At 41.6% G+C, this 22,238-nt stretch overlaps 1 protein-coding gene across 6 annotated transcripts in view; it reads left to right on the forward strand.

The window, feature by feature from the left end:
* Positions 1–22,238, forward strand: part of ATP8A2 (ATPase phospholipid transporting 8A2) — a 516,648-nt gene that overhangs the window by 347,574 nt on the left and 146,836 nt on the right. For all 6 annotated transcript variants that reach the window (XM_067016712.1, XM_067016711.1, XM_067016707.1 and 3 more), the window contains one exon: positions 21,024–21,098. In XM_067016712.1, the coding sequence (XP_066872813.1) occupies positions 21,024–21,098 (75 nt within the window). The remainder of the gene's footprint in view (positions 1–21,023; positions 21,099–22,238) is intronic.

Here is a 22,238-nt window from a genome sequence, read left to right on the forward strand (position 1 = left end):
TGTATCCTGTCCATATCTTTAATGCAGGAGGAGTTTAACCTTTCTGGTAATTATTTGGTGTTTGAGATGTTGGACCAGCTGGAGCACAGCTGCGAGTGAAGCTCTGAGGCGCTTTTCCTTTCGAGTCCCCCCCCCCCTCCGTGAGGTGTTCCGCATATACTGCATATAGACAGACATCATTTTAAATTCACAAGATCCCTTAGACATTATGCCCAACCCATTCTTCCTTCAAAGAAGGAGAAAGGCATAAAGAAGGCTTATGTAGATGGCCTGAAGTCACGTGGCTGTTTGGGGCAGAATCAGGACTGGAATGGAGTTCGTCTCTCGGGCAGTCTTCCGTATTCTTCTATGACGTCACTGCACGTGCGGCGCATTTGAGCTGATCCAGTGAGACGCCTGGTAGGCGGCTGTAGATGGAGAGCTGATATTGGAATGAGAGGTGAGAGCTAAAAGCACAGTTTTGTTTTGTTTTTATCGCAGTATAACTTACGTACCATAAAATTTGCCCTTTGAACTCTACAGTTGAAGGGGTTCAGTATATTTACCTGTGCAGCTATCAGCACTGTATAATTGCAGAACACCTCTATCACTGCAAAAAGAAACGCCACGCCCTTACCAGTCACCCCACATCACACCCACTGCCCCCCCACCAAAACCTCTGGTGCCCTCTAATCTCCTTTCTGTCTCTGCGGATTGGCCTGTTCTGGGTATTTTACATATGTGGAATAATTTAGTGTGTGATGTTTTGTGTCTGCCTTCTCTCACTTAGCATGAGGCTTTCAGGGGTTCATGCGTGTGGTAGCAGCATGTGTCAGTACTTGATTTCTTTCCATGGCAAAAGAATACTCCATCGTATGGATAAGACCACATTTTGTTTATCCATCTGACAGTTGATAGATATTTGAAATGTTTTCACCTTTTGTCTGTTATGAATAATACTGCTGTTAACATTCATATACAAGTTTTTATCTAGACAGATGTTTTCAATTCTCTTGGTGTGTACTAGGAATGGAATTGTGGAATTGTGTATATATTGAGAGAGAGAGAGAGAGAGATAGGAACTCGATGTTTAACTTTTGAGGAACTGCCGAACTGTTTTCCAAATCACGTGCATCAGTTTACGTTCTCACCAACAACGTCCAAGGGGTCCAGTGTCTCCATACCCTCACCAACACTTGTTACTATCCTCCGTTCTGCTTATGGCCATTCTAGTGGCTGTGAAGTATATCACTGCGGTTTTGACTTACATTTCCCTGATGACATCAAGCACCTTTTTATGTGCCTACGAGTCACTTGTATATCTTCTATGGAGCAATGTCTATTCAGATCCTTTGCCCATTTTTTTCTCTGCCAGTCGGGTTGTCTTTTTATTATTGAGCTGTAAGGGTTTTTTATATATTCTGAATACAATTCCCTTTTCAGGCGTATGATTCGTAACTATTTCCTCTCATTCTGAGTTGTCTTTTCACCTTCATTTTTTTCTTTTTTTCTTTTCTTTTTTTTTTGTGTGGTACGCGGGCCTCTCACTGTTGTGGCCTCTCCCGTGGCGGAGCACAGGCTCCGGACGCGCAGGCTCAGCGCCCACGGCTCACGGGCCCAGCCACGCTGCGGCGTGTGGGATCCTCCCGGACCGGGGCACGAACCCACGTCCCCTGCATCAGCAGGCGGACTCTCAACCACTGCGCCACCAGGGAAGCCTTATTTTCACCTTCTTGATGGTGTCCTTTGAAGCATAAAAGTTTCTAATTTTCACAAAGCCCAATTAAACTTTTGCTTTTTTGTCCATATGTAATAAACCATCGCCTAATCCAAGGTCACAAAAATGTACTCCTATGTTTTCTTCTAGATGTTCTATAGGTTTAGCTCTTATATTTAGCTCTTCTGTAGGTTTAGCTCTTAGATTATTGTCCACTTTGAGTTAATTTTTGTATATAGTGTAAGGTAGGTGTCCAACTTCATTCTTTTGCATGTGAATATCTACTGGTACCAGCACTGTTTATTGAAAAGACTATTCTTTTCCTCATTGAATTGTCTTGGGACCCTTGTTGAAAATCAGTTGACCACAAATGAGAGGGGGTCAGTTTCTGAATTCTCAATTCTGTTTTATTGATCTGTATGTCTAACCTCAAAATTCTTTAAATAAAGACCAATAGTGAGACAATTAGCTTAGTCACATTACTTATTATGTGTGGAAAAGAGAGGATGGAAAAATATCTGTAATCCTGTCACTGTGAATGTTTTGCCATATTTCCCTTGAGTGAGACTTGGACCATTTAACTCCTTTACGGTTGTTATTCTTACCTGTTTTTTCTTCTTTTAAAGAAGACTCTGCTTGCATTGCTCATTTATTTTCCTGCAGAAGACAGAACGCACAAATCAGCAGGACTCCTAGGATCACTTTATACACACACAAACACACCCCCCCGGAGGGGAAAAGGGTTGTTAAATTTCCTTTTAATATTCTGTACTTTGTTGTTCCCTGATTCCCTGCGTGCAGTACAGGGGACCTGCACCGGCTGTGCACTTAAATCTGTCTCTTAAGACACCTTTAGAAATATTTTCATGAGGGCTTTGAATCGCAAGTTCCCTTAATTTTAGGGCAAGAAATAAGAGCATTCCGAACAACACATAAACCTTTTTTGAACCTAAGTTCAAACTGGTTTCTTGGCTCCCAAAGATTTTTTTATACCTAAAATACCTACATAAGGCATATTTATGCTTGAAATTTTTTTTAAAAATCCTTCAGATACCTGTACTTTACGACACATGATTTAACTTTTAGGTACCTCCGTGACCTTACAAACAAAGAGATCTCTTGAGAACCAAACTGAGAATCTGTATTTTCAGAGAGCTGAGAGCTTTTCAGAAAGTTGAAAGAGATCTAAGAAATTCACATCTCTGGAGGAAGGATTGTGTCCTCCTTAAGAGCTAAACGTGAAAAACACATGTAATATTTTAAAATTTATTGTTCCAGTGTACATTCACATGCCATAATTTAAATGATCCATTTTTGCCAATGACTTGGCTTGTATATGAAATACTAGCTTAAAATGATTAGACAGGTTAAGACTGCTATTTCAAGTTAAAACCTGCGTTCTTTTGTCCTCTCAAACTTAATCTGTCCAAGAGAGGTGTTGATTCTTTCTTCTCAAAACCCACTCTTGGGGGGCTTCCCTGGTGGCGCAGTGGTTGAGAGCCCGCCCGCCGACGCAGGGGACGCGGGTTCGTGCCCCGGTCCGGGAAGATCCCACATGCCGCGGAGCGACTGGGTCCGTGAGCCGTGGCCGCTGAGCCTGCGCGTCCGGAGCCTGTGCTCCGCAACGGGAGAGGCCACAACAGTTAAGAGGCCCGCGTACCGCAAAAAACCCCCAAAAAACCCCACTCTTGGGACTTCCCTGGCAGTCCAGTGGTTAAAATTTTGCCTTCCAATGTAGAGGGTGCAGGTTTGATCCCTGGTCGGGGAGCTAGGATACCATGTGCCTCGTGGCTGAAAAACCAAAACATAAAACAGAAGCAATATTGTAATAAATTCAGTAAAGACTATAAAAAATGGTCCACATCAAAAAAAAGAAAGTTATTTTTTAAAAAAACTCAGGGCTTCTCTGGTGGCACAGTAGTTAAGAATCTGCCTGCCAATACAGGGGACACGGGTTCGAGCCCTGGTCCGGGAAGATCCCACATGCCGCGGAGCAGCTAAGCCCGTGCGCCACAACTACTGAGCCTGCGCTCTAGAGAGCCCATGAGCCACAACTGCTGAAGCCCGCGTGCCTAGAGCCCGTGCTCCACAACAAGAGAAGCCACCGCAATGAGAACCCAGTGCACCGCAACAAAGAGTAGCCCCTGCTCGCTGCAACCAGAGAAAGCCCGCGCGCAGCAACAAAGACCCACCACAGCCAAAAATAAACAAAACAAAACCAAAACCTCCCCCCCTAAAATGGAATTGCCCTCTGTTCTGTTATATGAACACACTAAACTCCTCTTCCTCTTTAACTGTGCTGATCATCTTCCTTTGAAAGGCTGATGGTTCTCACCTCCAGCTCACAACACCCTGTTTATTTTCTTCACAGCCCTGATGCTCTGGTTTGTATGTTTACTTCCCCATTTCCTGTGTCTCCCACTGGTCCATAATCACCTTGGAGATAAGGATCTTTCTTTTCCCCTAAATCTCCAGCACCTGGAGGAGAGCCCAGTACATGGTTAGAGCTCCATAAATATGTGTCCAACACATGATCAAACAGTAAGCAGTGAGTTATAACCAAAAGTCAAACTCCTGGAGAGTCTGCGAGAATGAGTCTCTGTGTAGAACCATAATTAATGTATTGCCACAGAGCGGACCATCTACACTGCCTGCTTCCTGGGGAGCCCACTTAGCCTCCGCCATTCGAATGCAATAAAGTTGTTTCAGTTCTATTCGGTTTTGTTTTTCCTTGGGCTTTGAACCCCCAAAATTCATTGTCATAGCAGCTTTCCTTCAACTCCATTGGTCTGTGACCTTCATTCAGTACTGACTTCCGGCAAAAGCAGTTTGTCTGAATGAGGCTTTTGTGTTGTTTCTGAATTTAGCGTTGCTTCGATCTCAGTGCTGATGAACTGATAGAAGATTCTGTTTCTTTGGATAGCAAGTTAGAAATTACAGAGTGAACGAGAGCCCTGACCCTGCCGGTCCATCCTCGGAGGAGCTACCACCCGTCTCTCATGCCACAGCTGAAGTGGAATCCTCGTTTTGGGTCCTTGGCAACCTTGACTGTCCTTAATAGCATTTGTCACATTCATGGTGACAAAATTAATTGCCCAGGCTGTAGTCCTACCCCAGCCAAAAAAACTTCTTGAGGCCAGAGAACACATCTGTCTTTTTTTTTTTTTTCAGTCACTCTATCTCTAGTAAACATTCCAGCTTTAAAATGCTGACATCTGTGATTCATGAATCCGTCTTCCAGCAGCAGTAATATGTGACTCTGCTGTGATATTAAATAAATATCCAGAAAACTCTAATACAGGGACACAAATGGCTCAATGAGAGGACTCGGGTATTAAGAAAGAGGTAGGCTACAAGGGAGAGTGAGAGAAGGCAGGAGAAGCCACATTGCACCTTCGGTTGCAGAACTGCAGGCAGGTCGCTTGTTTCCTGGGTTGGCCCCTTGAATTTTTTTAACAGTTATTGATGCGATTATGGTATATTAGTTTATACCCTCAAATCTTTGATGATCTTTTCCGATTTCTTGGAAATACTAGAGAATAGAATTATCACCATCTTTACATTTTATTTCATCCTTCTGTTTTCAGTTTGCCCTGTTAAGTAAGCCTTGTTAGAGTTAAGGATCTTAAGGGATGAACTTAATAGTTATACAGAATGTTTGCCTTTTGCCTCACCTAAGAGAAAACAATACCCATAACTGTATTGAAAGACTCTCTTGTCTTAATTAAGAGGCTGCTGTTTTCCTGTTTTTTTTCCCTCTTAATTATATAAGCTATGCTGAGTGGGATGTGATGACATGATTTTAAGTAGATAATTAGCGTGTGGAAGGCACTTGGCAGTGAAATACACAGCAACATCAGTGGTATAACCTTGGCAGCAGGAAAATATAATCCAAATGTGTCAAGACAGAAATAAAACCAACATTAGGTAGTCAACATTTTGGGAAATAATGTTTCTGGGAAATACAGTCAATTATACTGCATTTTCTAATCAAAATAAAACATGTAGTTTACTTAAAACTTAAAAGTCATAGTACCAGGAGGCCTAGGATACGTGTGTGTATGTATATACAATGTATACATTGGGAGTTCGTATATATTTACATTCCATTAAAAATGATCATCCTCACCCCTACTTTTATTTCTCCTCTGATCATAATTCCAGAAGAAAAGCCCTTTTGGATGTTTCTCCTGGAAATTATCTATCTCCAGTGAACATGCTTATGCTCTGTGTTGGCTTGTCTATTTCACACCTTACCTTTGACCTCCTGTTTTGGTAGGTGAGGAATTCCCTCCCATCCAGCGCTGCCCTACCTCCCCTCCTCCCTGGGTAATTACATCTATCATTTTATCAATGCCTGGGGCCATGTTAACCACTTTAAAGTGATGTAAATGTTTGCTCTAGAGCCAAGAAGTAGGTTCCGATTATTTTTCCTTTCTTGCTTAGGTTTCAGTTTTGCCGGTAGTTTCTAAAAACCGTTCTTTTTGTCTCTTGCCCTCACTGAATTCTACGTACTTTTAATACTCTGCAGAATACTCTCGAGGTGTGCTCTATCCTATCATGTGTTTCCTTGCACCTCCTGCCCACCTTCCTCTCCCTTCTGAAGCCCTGTCCTCCAGGCTCCATCCAGATCTCTTGTTTTCAAGGACCTTCCTTCTGTTTCCCGGACCCCTTGTCATCTTTATTCTCAACTTCTTCACTCGTGTTCCTGATGCACAAATATCAGTAGATTCTTAAGAAGTATTACATAGTGTATTTCTGAGACATTGGACAACCAGAAACATCTTTATCCTGTGATTGTATTTCGTTGGTAGATTGGCTGGATATAAAATCCTAGGCTGAAATTCTTTTCCTCTCGGCATTCTGTGTGTTTTTTAACTTTCTTCTGGTTGGCTGGAGAGAAACTCAATGCGATTCTGATTCCCAGTCCGTTGTATTTAGACTCCAGAATATTTGTCTGTCTTCTCTGTATGTTTAATGTTCTGAAATTTGCAAAACCTGGGGAACGGGAGGGGATCGTGTTTCCTTTTTGTCCCTTTTCAACCTAGAAACTGGTTTTCTTTAGTCTGGGAAATTTTCCTGTATTATTTTTTTTTGTAATATCATCCTGCATTTTGTCTTTCTATAGCTTAGTCATATATTGAACCTTCTGGATTTATCTCCCAAGCTGCTTATATTTTCTTTAATATTACTCTGCCTTATTCTTTGTTCTTTTAGAGATTCCTTGTCTCATCTGCTAGCCCCATTATTGAGGGTTTTTTTAAAATATTAATCTTTTTATTTCTTTTTAATTTGCAAGTGTTTTATTTCTCTCTCACCCTACTTTTATTTATTTTAAATTTATTTATTTATTTTTGGCTGGGTTGGTTCTTCGTTTGCTGCACGCAGGCTTCTCATTGCAGCGGCTTCTCTTGTTGCGGAGCGCGGGCTCTAGGCGCGCGGGCTTCGGTAGTTGTGGCTTGCCGGCTCTAGAGCAGAGGCTCAGTAGTTGTGGCACGTGGGCCCAGTTGCTTTGTGGCATGTGGGGTCTTCCCGGACCAGGGCTCAAACCGGTGTCCCCTGCATTGGCAGGCGGATTCTTAACCACTGAGCCACCAGGAAGCCCCTCTCCTGCTACTTGTAGAGTAACATTCCAATCTGAGATTATAGGTGTAATATCTTCTCCTGTCTCTTTGAGGATGTGAAATAAAATTTATTTGAAGTTTTCTTTTGTTCCTGTATTTATCTCTATTTTGTCTAGTTTTTTTTTTCTGTTTTTTGAAAGTTCTTCATAGAAGCTCCAATATGTGGTTTTAGACTGTCTTTAATTAGCTCTATTTCTTGTTTACATATTGTAACATTCATCAAATACTGTAAACATTGAAACACTGAATAAATTAATACATTTCAGATGATCATAAAATTAACGTATGCCCGTAGTAATTTGGCTCTGCAGTGAAAGGTGACAGCATTTTCCATTGTTTATCACGTTTATTTTCCTCTCCTGAAAGAATTTCCCAAAAAAGTTATGAAAATAACTGCGAACAAACTTCTTAGCAAATCTAGATTATGACAAGCACTATGCCTGTTCCTTCATATCCTATTGTGAAAAAGGGTTTTCTATTGTGCAAGCGTAAAGAATGCATCATTATTACTATGTATGTGCATACATCCTTGGATAGCAATCAAGAGGACTTTCTCTGGAACGAAGTCTTGACTTTTTCCCAACTGTTAATAATTAACTGTGTTATATATAAGATTCAAGCTAAATTGTATAGTAGCTTATTTAGTGGAAGTCTAAGATTGACAAGTATCTGTAGCAAGAAAGGCTATTTTGAGAATTTAACTCCCCATAAAATACATACCAGGCTGCAATTAGTGCCTTCAGCACTTCCTGATACTCTGTCTACATTAATGTTCTAGGCCTTTCAGCCAGACGGAAAAATATTTCTGCCGCTTGTTCAACTGTTATTCTGAAATCATAAATACGCACACTTAAACTAGACGAGTTGCTATATCGATGCCTCAACATTATTTTAAGTTATGTTCTAAACATTAATAATGCCATAATTGAACAAAAGGCAATAAAATGCCATCAGAGTAGTTTGATTGCTTTGAATTTATCGAGGAAGTCTTCCTCCTGAAAATAAAAGCTGAGCAGAGGGGGAAGAAACAGGACAAAGTGTTCAAGAAGGTTTTGCACGTGAAGCTGTAAGTGTCATTCGCCAACGGTACTCTTCCCTGTACGGACAGCTGTAAGGCCCGGGGCAGGTGTGTGGTGTTGACACAGAGAGGTGACGCTTCTGATGATACTTCCCGTTCTAATTTCATGCACAGATCCCAAGAGGAAACCTGCCGAAGCAGCTCTCAGTTTGGGGCAGTTGAGGAAGCTGCCACTTGTCACGGCCCCAAACTGATGGTTGGCAACTTTGAACATCACAGCTGGGACAGAGGGCAGGGCAGGCGAGCGCCTTTACCAAGTGCGGCGTGATCTCAGCTTTTGTCTCGTGTGGTGTTTGCTATGATTGTACACACAGGGTTGTTGGACTAACTTGATCTCATCTGTAACCTTTTGCCCCATAGCTCCCTGCCACAACCCACAGAGCGATGGTTCTGGACCAGGCTTTGTGCCTTGTTCTGGCCAGTCATGTATAAGTGAAAGCCTCTGGGTAGACCTCCAGAAGTGCCTGGCCCGTGAATAAATATTTACTTAGGGTTAAAATAAATGGGCTATAAAGTTTAAGTACCATTTATAAAATTTAATGCACAGTGCCTTTGCTTTGCTTCTGTCGTTGGCCCTTGATCTGTAAATGTTGCTGTCACCCAGAGGCCCGTCCATGGATTTCCTCTTTCTTCCTGACACAGGGTCCCTCACTGGATGACTTCTTCTCCCGTTGATGAGATTACTGTCTATTTACTAGTATTACAAACATTTTCCTTATATAGATTCTCCCCTGAGCATCAATCAGCCTTGCACTGTGAATTTCTCCCTGGAGAGCCCACAGGTACTGCACATTTAACACGCCCCCCAAACAAGCTCCTCTTCCACCCTCTCACCTCCAAGCTTCACCTCTGGTTGTGGTCGTTACTAAACACTAGGGAAATGTAAACCGAAACCACAGCGAAATACCAATTCACAGTCATTAAGATGGCTACTATTTTTTTTTTTTTTTTTTTTTGCGGTACGCGGGCCTCTCACCGCTGCGGAGCACAGGCTCCGGACGCGCAGGCGCAGCGGCCACGGCTCACGGGCCCAGCCGCTCCGCGGCACGTGGGATCCTCCCGGACCGGGGCACGAACCCGCGTCCCCTGCATCGGCAGGCGGCCTCTCAACCACTGCACCACCAGGGAAGCCCTGGCTACTATTTTTTTTTAAAAAAAGACACAGAAAAGATAGCAAGTGTTGGCGAGAAGATTGAGAAATTGGAACCTTTGTGCCTTGCTAGTGGGAAAGTAAAATGGTGCAGCTACTGTGGAAGACAGTATGGAAATGCCTTAAAGAGTTGAACACATAGCATTACCGTATAATCCAGCGATTCCACTTCCGGATATACACCCGAAAGACTTAAAAGCAAGGACTTGAACAGTTACTTGGACATCAGTGTTCCCAGGAGCACTATTCACAGTATCCACAAGGTGGAAGCAACCCAAGTGTCCATCAGCGATTGACGAGATTAGCAAAATGTGGTCTGTACATACAGTGAAATACTATTCAGTCTTCAAAAGGCCTGAAATTCTGCTAATTGCTACCATGTGGATAAACCTTGGAAACATGGTGCTAAGAGGCAGAAGGCAGACACAGAAGGACAACTATTGCGTGATTCCGTTCATATGAAGTAACTGGGATGGTTAAATTCAGAGAGACTGAAAGCAGAACAGTGGTTACCAGGGCCTAGTGGGAGGAGGAAACAGGCAGTTGCTGGTTACGGGAACCGTTTCAGTTTGGAGAGATGGACGGTGACGATGATCGTACAACAGTGGCAGCGCACTTAATGCCACCGAGCTGTGCGCCTTAAAGTGGTTCACATGGTAAATGTCGTGTATATTTTACCACAATAAAATAAATAAATCTATACCGAGCGAGTTTTTTCAGATCTGTAGGTACCGAGTTTTCAAATGTCTCTAGGGCAGTGTGTGCAGTGCTGTTCGCAGCCTTGAAGAACAGCCGTCCAGTGTCCTTCCGAGTCTGAAGCCAGCCCTCTCCTCTCACTTCATTTTCCTTGTTCCGGCCACCTGGAAATTCACATCTGCTTTGATTACGTACAAGTCTTGCCTCCGCGTTTAAGATTCCTCTGCCCCCATGAGCTGATGATGGAATCTGACCCTTCCAGACCCAGCAAGTACCTGCCACCTTTGGGAAAGCTGTGGTGAGTCCTATAGACAGAACCTGTTTCCCAAAGAACTTCCGCCTACTTTTGATTCATCGCAAACTTATCCTCAACCAGAGTGAGGTCTTTAAGGGCAGGGACGGTGTCTGCTTCACCTTTGTGACCTGCTGCACGTAGCACAGAGCGTAATTTGAAGCAGGGTCTTAGTAAACAGTTGGATAACTGAACTCTTAAAAATACATATGATTTTTCTAATCCTTCTCTGAGAGAGTAGACAGACCTTTCCCCCCACTTTCCAGGACAAGTCAATAAGGAAAAGAAATGTCACACCTCGCCCAGGTTGCAGGCATCACGGGGCTGAAGGGGATGGAGAGACGGTATCGAAAGTCTCTTGCCTTCTCACATCCCTGGTCTTTGGAGCCAGGCATTAAATCTTAACCATCCATATGTTAAGAGCATTCCTTTATTGGTTATAAAACACATGTTCTCAGATATTTGCCATCGGTCCTATCCATAAACGGAGTGATCTCACACATATTTCGGCTACCTCTTCTGTAATAAACCCCCTGCCACTGTTCCGGCACCAGGAGGTTGGAAGCAGCTGTGTCATTAATGGAGGAGAACAGATCCTAACCAGTGATCCCAGATGAAAGCTTCATGAGTTCATTGCTCGCCTCCAGGGCGATTTGGTCTCCTAACACTAGAGCGCGGGGATTTGGGCTGAGAGTCTGAGCCTTGAACTGTTAAAAAATGTAAGTAGTCCTTGACACAGTTTGGAGCAATTGCATTCTATTGTGCCAAGAATTCCTTGTTAAAAATCGATTTAATTGTGCACACTCCATCTGGTGGGTATTATGATCTTTTATGGGAAGGAAACACGATTCTGTGTGTACCTGATGGTCCGTAGGATAAGCAGGTCATTTGGTAGCCCTGAAAAATTAAGGAAACATTGAAAGTGTTGACCAGGTTTCCCTTTACTAACTTGTGGGACTTTTGAGCTGTGAGATTCAACGTCTTACATCGTTTGGGATTTTAATGGAAAAGAAAATGTTTAAACTGAAGCAAGAAAATTGATACGTGTGCATCATATGCTATATTTATTTGCATGTGATATTTCTCCTTTATGCTTTTGACATTCTAATCCCTTTAAACATAACTTAGATGGTCATGTTAGTATTAATTGGTTTTTTTAATTCAAAAAATCTGGATAATGAAAGGTGAGAAGCTTACTTTTGTCTGCTGGGACTTAGCAAAGGACTGTTAGATTTCAGCTTAAAATATTGCAGGGAGATGTTTTTAAAACCAGAGTGCTTGCATTTTGTTACGTGGTGTGTTTTTCAAAGGAGCTTATATCTTAATCTGAAAAGGAGCCTTAGCTTCCTTCCATGGCACTAGAGGCTTAAGACTGAGATCGTCTTGTTAATAAGTTTTTTTGAACTGCTGATGGGCTTGTAGTTGTGAAGTATTTTGTTCCTGTCACAATCTTAAACTGTCAACAGCATGGCTAGTTGCCTTAAACGTTGGTTTGATTCTGAATCGCCTTAACTTTGATGTGTTTTTTTTTTTTTTAAAAAGTCACTGATTTGTAATGTAGGGTCTACTGTTACTAACTATAAGTCTATCAGACACCTATTTGGTAGCAGCTACAATATCTTTAATGGTCTCTGTGCCCTGATTTCCTCATTTGTGAAATGCAGACCATGCCTATTTGTTAGGGTTTCTAGGAGCTTTAAATGAGATACTGTACTCCACTTAGAAGGTTCTGCTCGAAGGTTCTGGGCAGAGTAGGAATTAAATACACGTTAGCTTTTATCAGCATCATCAAAAACAACAATGACAGTTCTGTACTAGGTGGTTTTCTTTCCATTCGTTCATGAAAAATGAACTTTGGGAAAGGTGTAGGAAGGAATAAATTAGGAGTTTGGGATTAACAGTACTCTATATAAAATAGATAATCAGCAAGGACCTACTCTATAGCACAGGGAACTCTACTCAATATTGTGTAGTAACCTATATGGGAAAAATATCTAAAAAAGAATAGATACACATATATGTATAACTGAATCACTTTGCTGTATACCTGAAACTAACACAACATTGTAAATCAGCTGTACTCCAATATAAAATAAAAAGTTTTTAAACATGAAGCTGGGGGGGGGGGTGGATTAAGGAAGCTGCCCTGATCACGTAGCAATTCAGTGAATGGAATTGATAGAATCTCTGGCTGCATGCATCTCAGAGATGGTGGGGTAGACGAGTAACAAGGCAACAGAAAGTACCGGAGAGAAAGGAACCTGGTGGGTTGACAGAGTAACAAGGCCTTCTCCTCTACATAATTCTTGAAAGGAGTGCTTCTTTGTTGTACGGTAGCAGTGTATAAAGGAAAAGTAACATCCTCTCGGCTGCCTTTATTTCTGCACTAGTAGTCAATAGCTCCCATGCTTTTCTTTGCATTCATAAAAATACATAAACATGGGGCATTTTTGTTGTGGTTTTACAAGAAATGGATTCTGTATGCGTTACTCTGTAACTTTCTTTCTTGTGTTGGTTTGCCTTGAAAAAATGCCTAGAAGTTTTGTAAGTATGTGGTGTTTGCTGCTAGCATTGCGCCTGTCCAGGACTGACCCATAAAGAAAAACTCTCCAAGGATTTCAGAGACGAACCCAGCCGGTCTATTACCATAGTCTTCATTTAACTCTGGCCACTCAATCCCATATTTATGGGGCAAAAGATACTGGAGGGGAAGTTCCTAGGGTACCTTGCTACTACTGTTATTTTTGTGCTCTTATTATTTTTTTTATTTCTGGTAATCCTTACCCTATAATAGCATCCTGATTTTTCTCCCTTAATTTCCCGTCTGCCTACCTAATGACTTACCTATTCATTTTCCCTTTTCTTTTGTCAATCTCATACTGTTTCTTTGGCATTCATCCCTTCATTTACATACATACAGATTTTACATTTTAAAAGACAGATTGCTGCATTTATCCCCTAATGAAGAACTTGAAGGGATTTCCCCCTATGCTTTTTGGTTTTTTTTTGTTTTGTTTTCCCCACTGTTAACAGTACTGCAAAACAAGAATGTTTTTATATACAGGTGCTTTTATTTATGAGAAAAGAATTTCTAAAAATAGAATTTCTAGATGCAGTGTATGCTTCCTTTTTATCCTAATGCATAGCTGCCAGATCGAATTCCAATAGCCCTTTGACTTTTAAACAGATATCTTTAATCAGCTCAGACCTGACTGCACATCAGCAGATGATGATGTTGCTGCCACTTTAGTGAGAAACCGTACGGCTAATTTATTCAGTTACTCTCTGTAGGGTACTTTCCCACTCCAGTCCTCTACCGTGGGTCTTGCAAGAGCAGAGGAAATTGAGGAACAGTTCCCCCCATTCCCGGGTGAAGCAGTCATCCAAGTATGTGGCTGGGAGCTGAGAATCTGAGAGGCAGCAGGTCCAGCTGCCAAGGTGGTACCGTGGCGGCGGGGCCCCGTGGACAGGAGTCTGTGCGATTAGCCAGGACGGTGACTGCATTTTTGGCAGCGGGGGCCGCAGTTAAAGCAAAAAAGGATCTTTTTCCAAGAAGGAAAAGCCATTTAATAAGTTTGGGTCAGTTCGCTCATAACAGCGCTACATTTGAGCAGGAGAAGACCCCCGGAGCTTGGCAAACCATCACGCCTGGCTGGTATGCCTCGCAGCTCACACGTCTGCGGCCGTCCAGACAGAGGCTGGCTCTCTGCTTTGACTGTATCCATTTAACAGCATTCCTAGTTAACAGAGTGGAAGCAGAGGCATCTTTGCCCCCTTAATGCAGAAGAGTAAGATTTAGTGACTCTAGAAGCCGTGGTCCAGGTAACTGCACAGCCGAGGGGGCGGGCAGTCTGTCTGTATTGCGGGCTGTGTGCTCGGGCGTGCAGCTCGAAACCGTGCTCCCCCAAAAATGACATGTTTATGAGTGGCTCAGTGCTTGCTTCTTTGTAGATGAATCAACATTTGTATATGACTAACCAGTGGGAAAGTCTGATTTTATAGTGTGTCGGGGAGCCATCGTGTACCTGTCCTGTGAATAAATTAGGTAAAAACTCAGTACGTTTACATAAATATTTTAAAATGCAGTGTGTTCTCCTCCTTTTTCCATTTCACCTAGGGAAATCTGGCCAAAATAAAATCAAGTTTGAGTGCTTACAGTGTAAGAGAGAACCAGCTCATGGATTTTGAAATTAGGAGATGAATTGTGTTTCTTTTGTTTATTTAGGTTTTAATTTTTTTCTCTCCCAAATACATCTTTCCAGTGAAATAAACAGGTCTGATCATCTAATGATGGATTATTTGAATGACGATTGAAATTGAATTGGAAATGTTGAAAAGTAGCTGCCTTATCCTTTTCAAAACGCTACGGCACCTGCAACTGATAAAAATTAGGACAAACATATCAAAAATCTTTGAAGAAACATGTGGCCCAGCCAGTGCCAGCTTGGACAGAATCAGAGCAGTGGCTGCTTAGAGGAAATATCTCAACATTCAACTAATCAAGGATGTTAATCTGAAGTAAAGATTGAAAATTGTGACATGGTTAGGATTGCTCAGAGCTAAGGTTAATGCTGAGAAAGAGAAGCTTGATTCTGAGGATCTTTTCCCCTTACTGTGTATTTTCAACAACTAGAATGTCATAGTTATATGAAATTCACTCTCAGTCTTTAAAGTGATTTGTCGTTAATAATTTATCAAGATATATTTCTGGTTTAGGGATCTAAACCAGAAACTTTGTCAAGTTCTGCGTTCACATGCATTGCTACCACGGCCTCTAAAGAGTAAGACCTGTGCTTCTATGTATGAGGCGTCAGGCCAGAGAGCAGTTACTCAAAAAGAAGCGAACATTTCTGAATCCTCACCCGCTACACACAGATTTAATCATGGCTTCCTGCAGTCTGTCCCATGGCGTTATTTTGCTTATAACAAACACGTTACAACATTATTTCGAAGTTTTATCAGGTCGACCTAATGAACCTATTTCTTTCATCCAGGGTTTCTCAATGACACTCTTGACATCTTGGACCAAATAATTCTTTGCTGTAGGGAACTCTCCCGGGCCTTGTAGGATATTTAGCAGAATCTTTGGCCTCTACCCTCTAGATGCCAACAGCACCCTCAAAACAGTTTCCAGACATTGTCAAGTGTCTCAAAGGCAAAATCAACCCTAGTTGAGAATAACAGCTCGAAACAGTTATCTAAATAAAACACGAACGTGTTTAAAAAGTTGAAAATAGTACGAGAGGTATGAGTGGGTCTCCATACTACCACCTAGGGAACAGTTCTGCTACCTCAAGATAATGAATATGAACAGTTTCTTATGAGTCTTCCAGAAAGTTGCCAGGCATATGAGCGTGTATACACCTGCTCTGCATACTCATGACCACTCAACGTATACCTTGATGTTTTTCATGTAATAATATATCAGTGAGAGTTTTGTATTACCATGCTCACAGACCTATATTGCTCTTTTTAATGTCTGCCATAGTGTTTCATTGCTATGGATGAATTATATCCATTTAACTAGCTACCAGTATACGTGCAGGTTCTAATTTCTTTTCCTTCCCAATAATGCCAAGGTAACATCCTTGTATTTTTATGTTGAATACTGTGTGATTATAGCTATAGGATATAGAGTATGTTCCTAAAAGTGGAATTGCTGGGTCAAAGGAAAAATATATTACACATATTTGTGGACAGTGCTCTATTACCATGTGGGTATAGGGGTAGCTGTTTTCTCAGGTTATCAAGCTTTGAAATCTTTGCCCATTTGTTGGGTAAAAAATGATATCCCTTTGTGTGTGTGTTTCATAAAAAGTGAGATTTCCCACATTTATAAGTGGTTTTGTGTCCTGTGATCACACTGCCTGGATATTCTTTCCCTGTTTTCCGAACAGCTCGTTGGGCATTTTCTTTCTCATCTGTAGGAACTCTTTATATAGTAAGGAAATTAGATCTTCACAGATGTTACAAATATATGTGTACTGTTTATTCATCTTCTTTCAACTTTATTAACATTTTTTACTATAGAAATGAATTGTTTCAAATTTATTCCTCTTTTTGTTTGCTTTCTGGTTTTGTCATACAGAGTCAGTTTCACATACGAAAAATAACTTTTTTTTTTCCTGTTTTCTCCTAATGCTTTGAGTTAGTTTTTTATGGTTAAGTGTTCAAGGCATCTGTGGTTAGTTTGAGTATATGGGGTGAGACCACAATACTGTACAGGTACAAGTTTTATTTATTACATGTTAAAGGGCATTTCAACAGAGTGAGATAAAGGTGTTTGATTAACCAAATGCTGTTGACATAATTGCCTCATATTTGGGTACAAAATAATGAAGCTGGATCCATACTTGGTGCTTGCAGGGAACCAGTGGAGGGCCATTGCAGCTCCATGAGGAAAGGCAGTGACCTCAGAATGGCAGGCGAGGGCCTTGTCCACTGTAGGGCTTTGTAAGTTAGGGTCATGAATTCAGTCTTACTCGAATAGTGTTTCTTTTTCACATTTCTCTTGTACTTAGCATATATTTGGGGGTTTATATTTTTATCCATTCAGCATTTTTAAATGTATTATTAATATAACAGACATATTTGGTATTACTTCTGTCATCATATTTCATGTTATGTTTTCAGCTCTTGATGTTTCTTTGGTTTCTACCTTTTGCTGAAATTCTCGTCATGCTTTGTTTCCCTAAGGACTTGTGAACATTCACTGCTGACTTCTGGTGTTGTCTGCTGTGCCCGAGAAACATGAAGCCAACTTGACATTTCCCCTCGTAGGCTAATTACTTTTTCTGCCTGAATATATTCAAAAAACTGATCCTATAAAATTTTAAAACCCATTAATTCATGTATCAGGGTTTGCGTGGCTGTTGATCTTTTTGTGGCCGTTGTTTTGTTTCCTGGGGACAAAAGGCGTCTTCTCTATTTATTGGCTGATTAAGGTTTTAGAATATTTCAGGAATTTTTCTTCTATTATATCTTCGAACATTTGTTTCTATTCTTTTTTTTATACCTTTTAAAAATAAATTTATTTTTTAAAATTTATTTATTTTTGGTTGCGTTGGGTCTTCGCTGCTGGGTGCGGGCTTTCTCTAGTTGCAGTGAACGGGGGCCTCTCACCATGGTGGCCTCTCCCGTTGCAGAGCACACGGTCTCTAGGTGCGCGGGCTCAGTAGTTGCGGCTCACGGACTCCAGAGCACAGGCTCGGCAGCTGTGGCGCATGGGCTTAGCTGCTCTGTGGCATGTGGGGTCCTCCCGGACCAGGGCTCGAACCCGTGTCCCCTGCATTGGCAGGTGGACTCCCAACCGCTGTGCCACCGGGGAAGCCCTCTCCTTTGTTTTTTTTTAAGGTACATCTTTTGGGGGTTTTGTTGTTATCTTTGGAAGGCAGTCAGTTTCTCTTAAATTCAGTGTTCAATTTTGTTCATTGCTCAGTTTTCTTGAGCCTGCCCTACCCTGCCCTGACTGTTTTCAGCAGTGTCCATTCTGGGTTTTATTTCCATGGCCTTAATCTGTCACATCGACCTTTTCTTATTTGTTTCCTTCTTCGATATCTTACACATCTTACTTTAGCTCTTGTTTCAATGAAAGGCCACGTATTCTTTAGCTCTTTTCGCCTTGTCAGGAGCATTCAAAATATTTTTCTGTGCTTTGACCTGGTTCTTTCTGTGGAGATTGTTTCATATTATTATCATTTATTTATATGTCATATTCTTTTGTTTATATTTTTTCTTTGTTATTTTTTGATGATGTCTAGGGGAGGGGACTTCACAGTTTTTTCAGAACACTTTCTCATCCGTGTCTGTCTCTTCCGCACTGGTCACCTGTCCCTTTGTAGTAATGACCACCTCCCTCGCCACCATTTCTTCTCCTCAGGTGAGTCGGAGGCCTCTATGCCTCACATGGAATTTCCGTGCATCACAGGTTTTCTGTTAGGTGAATTTGCATTTATTTCTTTTCACTTTACCTCGATGGGTGTCTCCTGAGTTGATTGCTCTTTGCTCGTTCCTGTGTCCTGCCATTCTCCTCAGTCACTTCTGGGGGGAAAAGGCATTCGTGTGCACATTGCCCCTTGAACTTCAGTTTGCCTGCTGTGTTGAATTGGACCAGGGACCTCAGCCATGACTCATACCTACGTCTGTATCTCACCCTCTAAATAAGAGCTGATTCAGCTCTTTCTTAGGTTGTTCCACCTCTTTGTTGGAAACCTTTTCACTCTGAAGGTTTTGTCTGCTATTGGCATTCTCCCTTGGCTTGATCCTACTTCATCATATTTATCAGCTTCTATTCTATGTCATTTGTAGTTTTAATTAAGGCTCTCTCATAATTTCATTGAAAATAACTTTTCTATTTTCAGTTGTTTTGCTGCTTTCTATTGGTATTAGGGAGGGAAGGAGAGTAAAAATAGTACTGCTCGACCTTCAGCAAAAGGTACTACATTAAGTGAATTAAGCAATAAAATAGTTGTGTTCACTAGATATTATCAGTGTTCTCTCTATTGTTCGAATAGGAGAATAGAAAAGTATAACACAATCTTGGGAAGATTAGGTTAAGACCCTTGAAGCACATTGTACGTATGCTTGAATCGGGTGTGGATCTGGACTCTAACTGCACTAAAAGTTTGGTTGGAGTACTGATTGCCAAGACCTCATGTGATAGGGAGGCCGGGCAAATAAAATTGTTGTTTTAGGGTTGGCTCATATTTGAATAGGTGTGGTAACAGTATTCTGAGTGCAGAACAGAGCGCAAACTTCTGATTCTTAGTTCTCCACCAATATTTCTTCACGGAGAATAGCCAGGCCTCACGGGGACCTCTGGGGAGGTAGTTGAAATGAAGAGTAAATAGGAGTGAGGAAGGGTTTTTGAAGGTCAGAAAGCTTATCTTAGATTTTGGAGGGATCCCTGGTAGTCCTTTGAATGAGGGAATGAGATGATGAAAGCTGTGCTAAGAAAACTCTCTCTGACAGTTGAATTGAGGTATTTCGTTCGATCCCACTGGGACATGATGAGTGAGTCTCTGTTTGTACCAAGCATCCTACCGGGTACAGTTGTGCAGATTTGGGAACAATTCCTGGTTCAGGAGACTTAGTGTGGGGGAGTCAAGAAACTGACTTAGAAAAGTCTGACTTAGTACAATGTCAGTAGCAGAGTTGATCTCAACCCAGAGTATTATGGGATGGCTGTTCCGTGTTGCCAGAGCCCTCCCACTGTAGTAATGGATTCAGTCTGTCATGATATTACATCACTAAGGTGGATTCTGTGATTAGCATGGGGTGCATTAAAGTCTACCCCACATCACTGGGATCCTGCCGTATCACATAAATTCAGCTGAATTTTAAACAGCCGCATTTTGTACCCTGTATTTCTGTATTTGCTTTTTTCTAAATCAGGTCTCCAGCCAGCCTCCTTATGGCTCGCCCATCTTCTGCTTCACTCTCACCACCTCCATATCTTCTCCTAATTATACCTGGTAATGGTTCCTTCTCTAAGATAATTTTTTTCTTTTTTCTTTTATAGATTTATTTATTTAATTTATTTATTTTTGGCTGTGTTGGGTCTTCATTGCTGCACACGGGCTTTCTCTAGTTGCGGTGCGCAGGCTTCTCATTGTGTTGGCTTCTCTTGTTGCGGAGCACAGGCCCTAGGCACGCGGGCTTCAGTAGCTGTGGCACACGGGCTCAGTAGTTGTGGCGCACGGGCTTAGTTGCTCCACAGCATGTGGGATCTTCCCGGACCAGGGCTTGAACCCGTGTCTCCTGCATTGGCAGCAGATTCTTAACCACTGCACCACCAGGGAAGTCCCAATAATTTTTTTTTTGTCGTTCGTGTCCCTGGCACTTTGCTCTGCAGTTGTTTTTATGTCAGTCTTGACTAATCAATTAGAATTATGGTCTACTTGAAGATATAATCTGTACTTAATTTATTTATACATCCCACGTTACTCCAAAAGATGGTTTGAGCATGTTTCTTTCCTATTATTGTGTGTTGCCCTTTACTGAGGTGGTGGACATTTGATTAAGGAGGGTCAATATTTTATGAGCTAAGAACACATGTGACCAACAGAGGAGTTTCTGTAGTTTTTCATTTATTCTTGTCTATTTGAAAGTCCTACAAAGATAAACCATATTTATCGAGTCAACTTTATAGGAAAAGGAACATGAAGTTGAGACCCTTCCAGTATTGAGAAAGTGTTGACACAAAACATATTAGATGTAAATTAAACATAAACAGCTTTTCTGTAAGTATGTACATGCTACCTCTTAAAATCGATGGACGCCCTAAATGTAAATTTTCCTTAAAATAGTGGTATTTGTGATATTGGGAGTCTGTATTTTATGAAAGAGCAACGGCTGCAATCCTTTGGCTCTTTCTCTCTCGGCAGCTGTGTCCAGCTGGTGGTCCACGTGCCCCACTACTCCTTCAGTGAATGGAAACATTTAGGTCAATAGTGATATAAAACTTCATGAACTTTTTTCTCTTTCAGCTTTGGTTCGCCTTTGTTAATGGATTTTCTGGGCAGATTTTATTTGAACGTTGGTGCATCGGCTTGTACAATGTGGTAAGTGTTCTCCGTCTCTCTCTGATGGCATGCAGAACTGCACTGTTTGTGTCTGGGCAGTGTATCTAAGTCCCTCATCTGCATCCATGGCAGCCAGCACAAGTACGTCTTTAGGGCCTTTGTTGCTGCCACACGTCCTGCAGAAGCCCAAACTCTCCACACATGGTTTCAATCAGAGCAGATCATTCTTGAATAACCCCATGAAATTATTAACCTATATATCTTGAAAATAGACCCTTGTTACCTCCTGAGTAAAATGCCTGGGCAACATTGCCATGTTTTTAGCTCAAGAAAAAAAATGTCTGAACTACGTCTAAACTCATTCCACTCCATAATTTTATTTCTGAATTCTTAAACGTATGCGAATATACAATATGTAACCTGGTGTCCTTTTTGTCCTTCTTAAAAGCGTATCTGTCCTTGTGCAAGAATGTTTTCTCCCAGAGTTAGTGCTAAAATAATGAATTCTGACTTCCAGCTCCCATGGCGAATGGTAATCAGCTTATTTGGTATTTTTCACGATTTTAGAATTCTGTTTTCATTACTTGACTTTAATGAATTCAAAAGCTAGAAATAAGTGTAAACGATAGACTAAAATGACTATGTAGCTACTTAGTCTTTTGTGTTCCTGGCAAGGGGTGTAGCTTGGTGCTGTAGAGACCCGGGTATGCCACATTTCTTGAGGTGCACTTTCACCGCTGTTTTGGACCCTAACTCTGACATTCTCTGCCCTGAGGGAGTGTATACCCTGAAGCAGCCATCATAGGCAGGCCTAGATGGAAGTTACCAGACATACAATAACATAAATCATGGTGCGGTAAATATTTACAATTTGTATACACAGTCGCGGCCGCCTGTTCAAACCATCCGTTTACTCAGACCCCTCCCGCCGCACACACCGTCTTCTAGTAGCTGCTGTGCTAGGTGTTATGTATAAGATGCTGCATACAGCACGTTGCTTCAGCTCTGTGTAGCCCGGCACGCTCAGAGGGCCTCACTCACGTAGACCAGTACGCTACCGGACCAAGTTCATTTCTTGGGTTTAGGCAGCATTCATAAGATGGTAACTGTGTTACTCACTACAAAGTACACTAGTACATTTGTTGCTAATAATTATGCCCCCAAAGACAAAACTGACAG

The sequence above is a fragment of the Kogia breviceps genome, chromosome 16, assembly GCF_026419965.1.
Source record: "Kogia breviceps isolate mKogBre1 chromosome 16, mKogBre1 haplotype 1, whole genome shotgun sequence".
NCBI lineage: Eukaryota > Metazoa > Chordata > Mammalia > Artiodactyla > Physeteridae > Kogia > Kogia breviceps.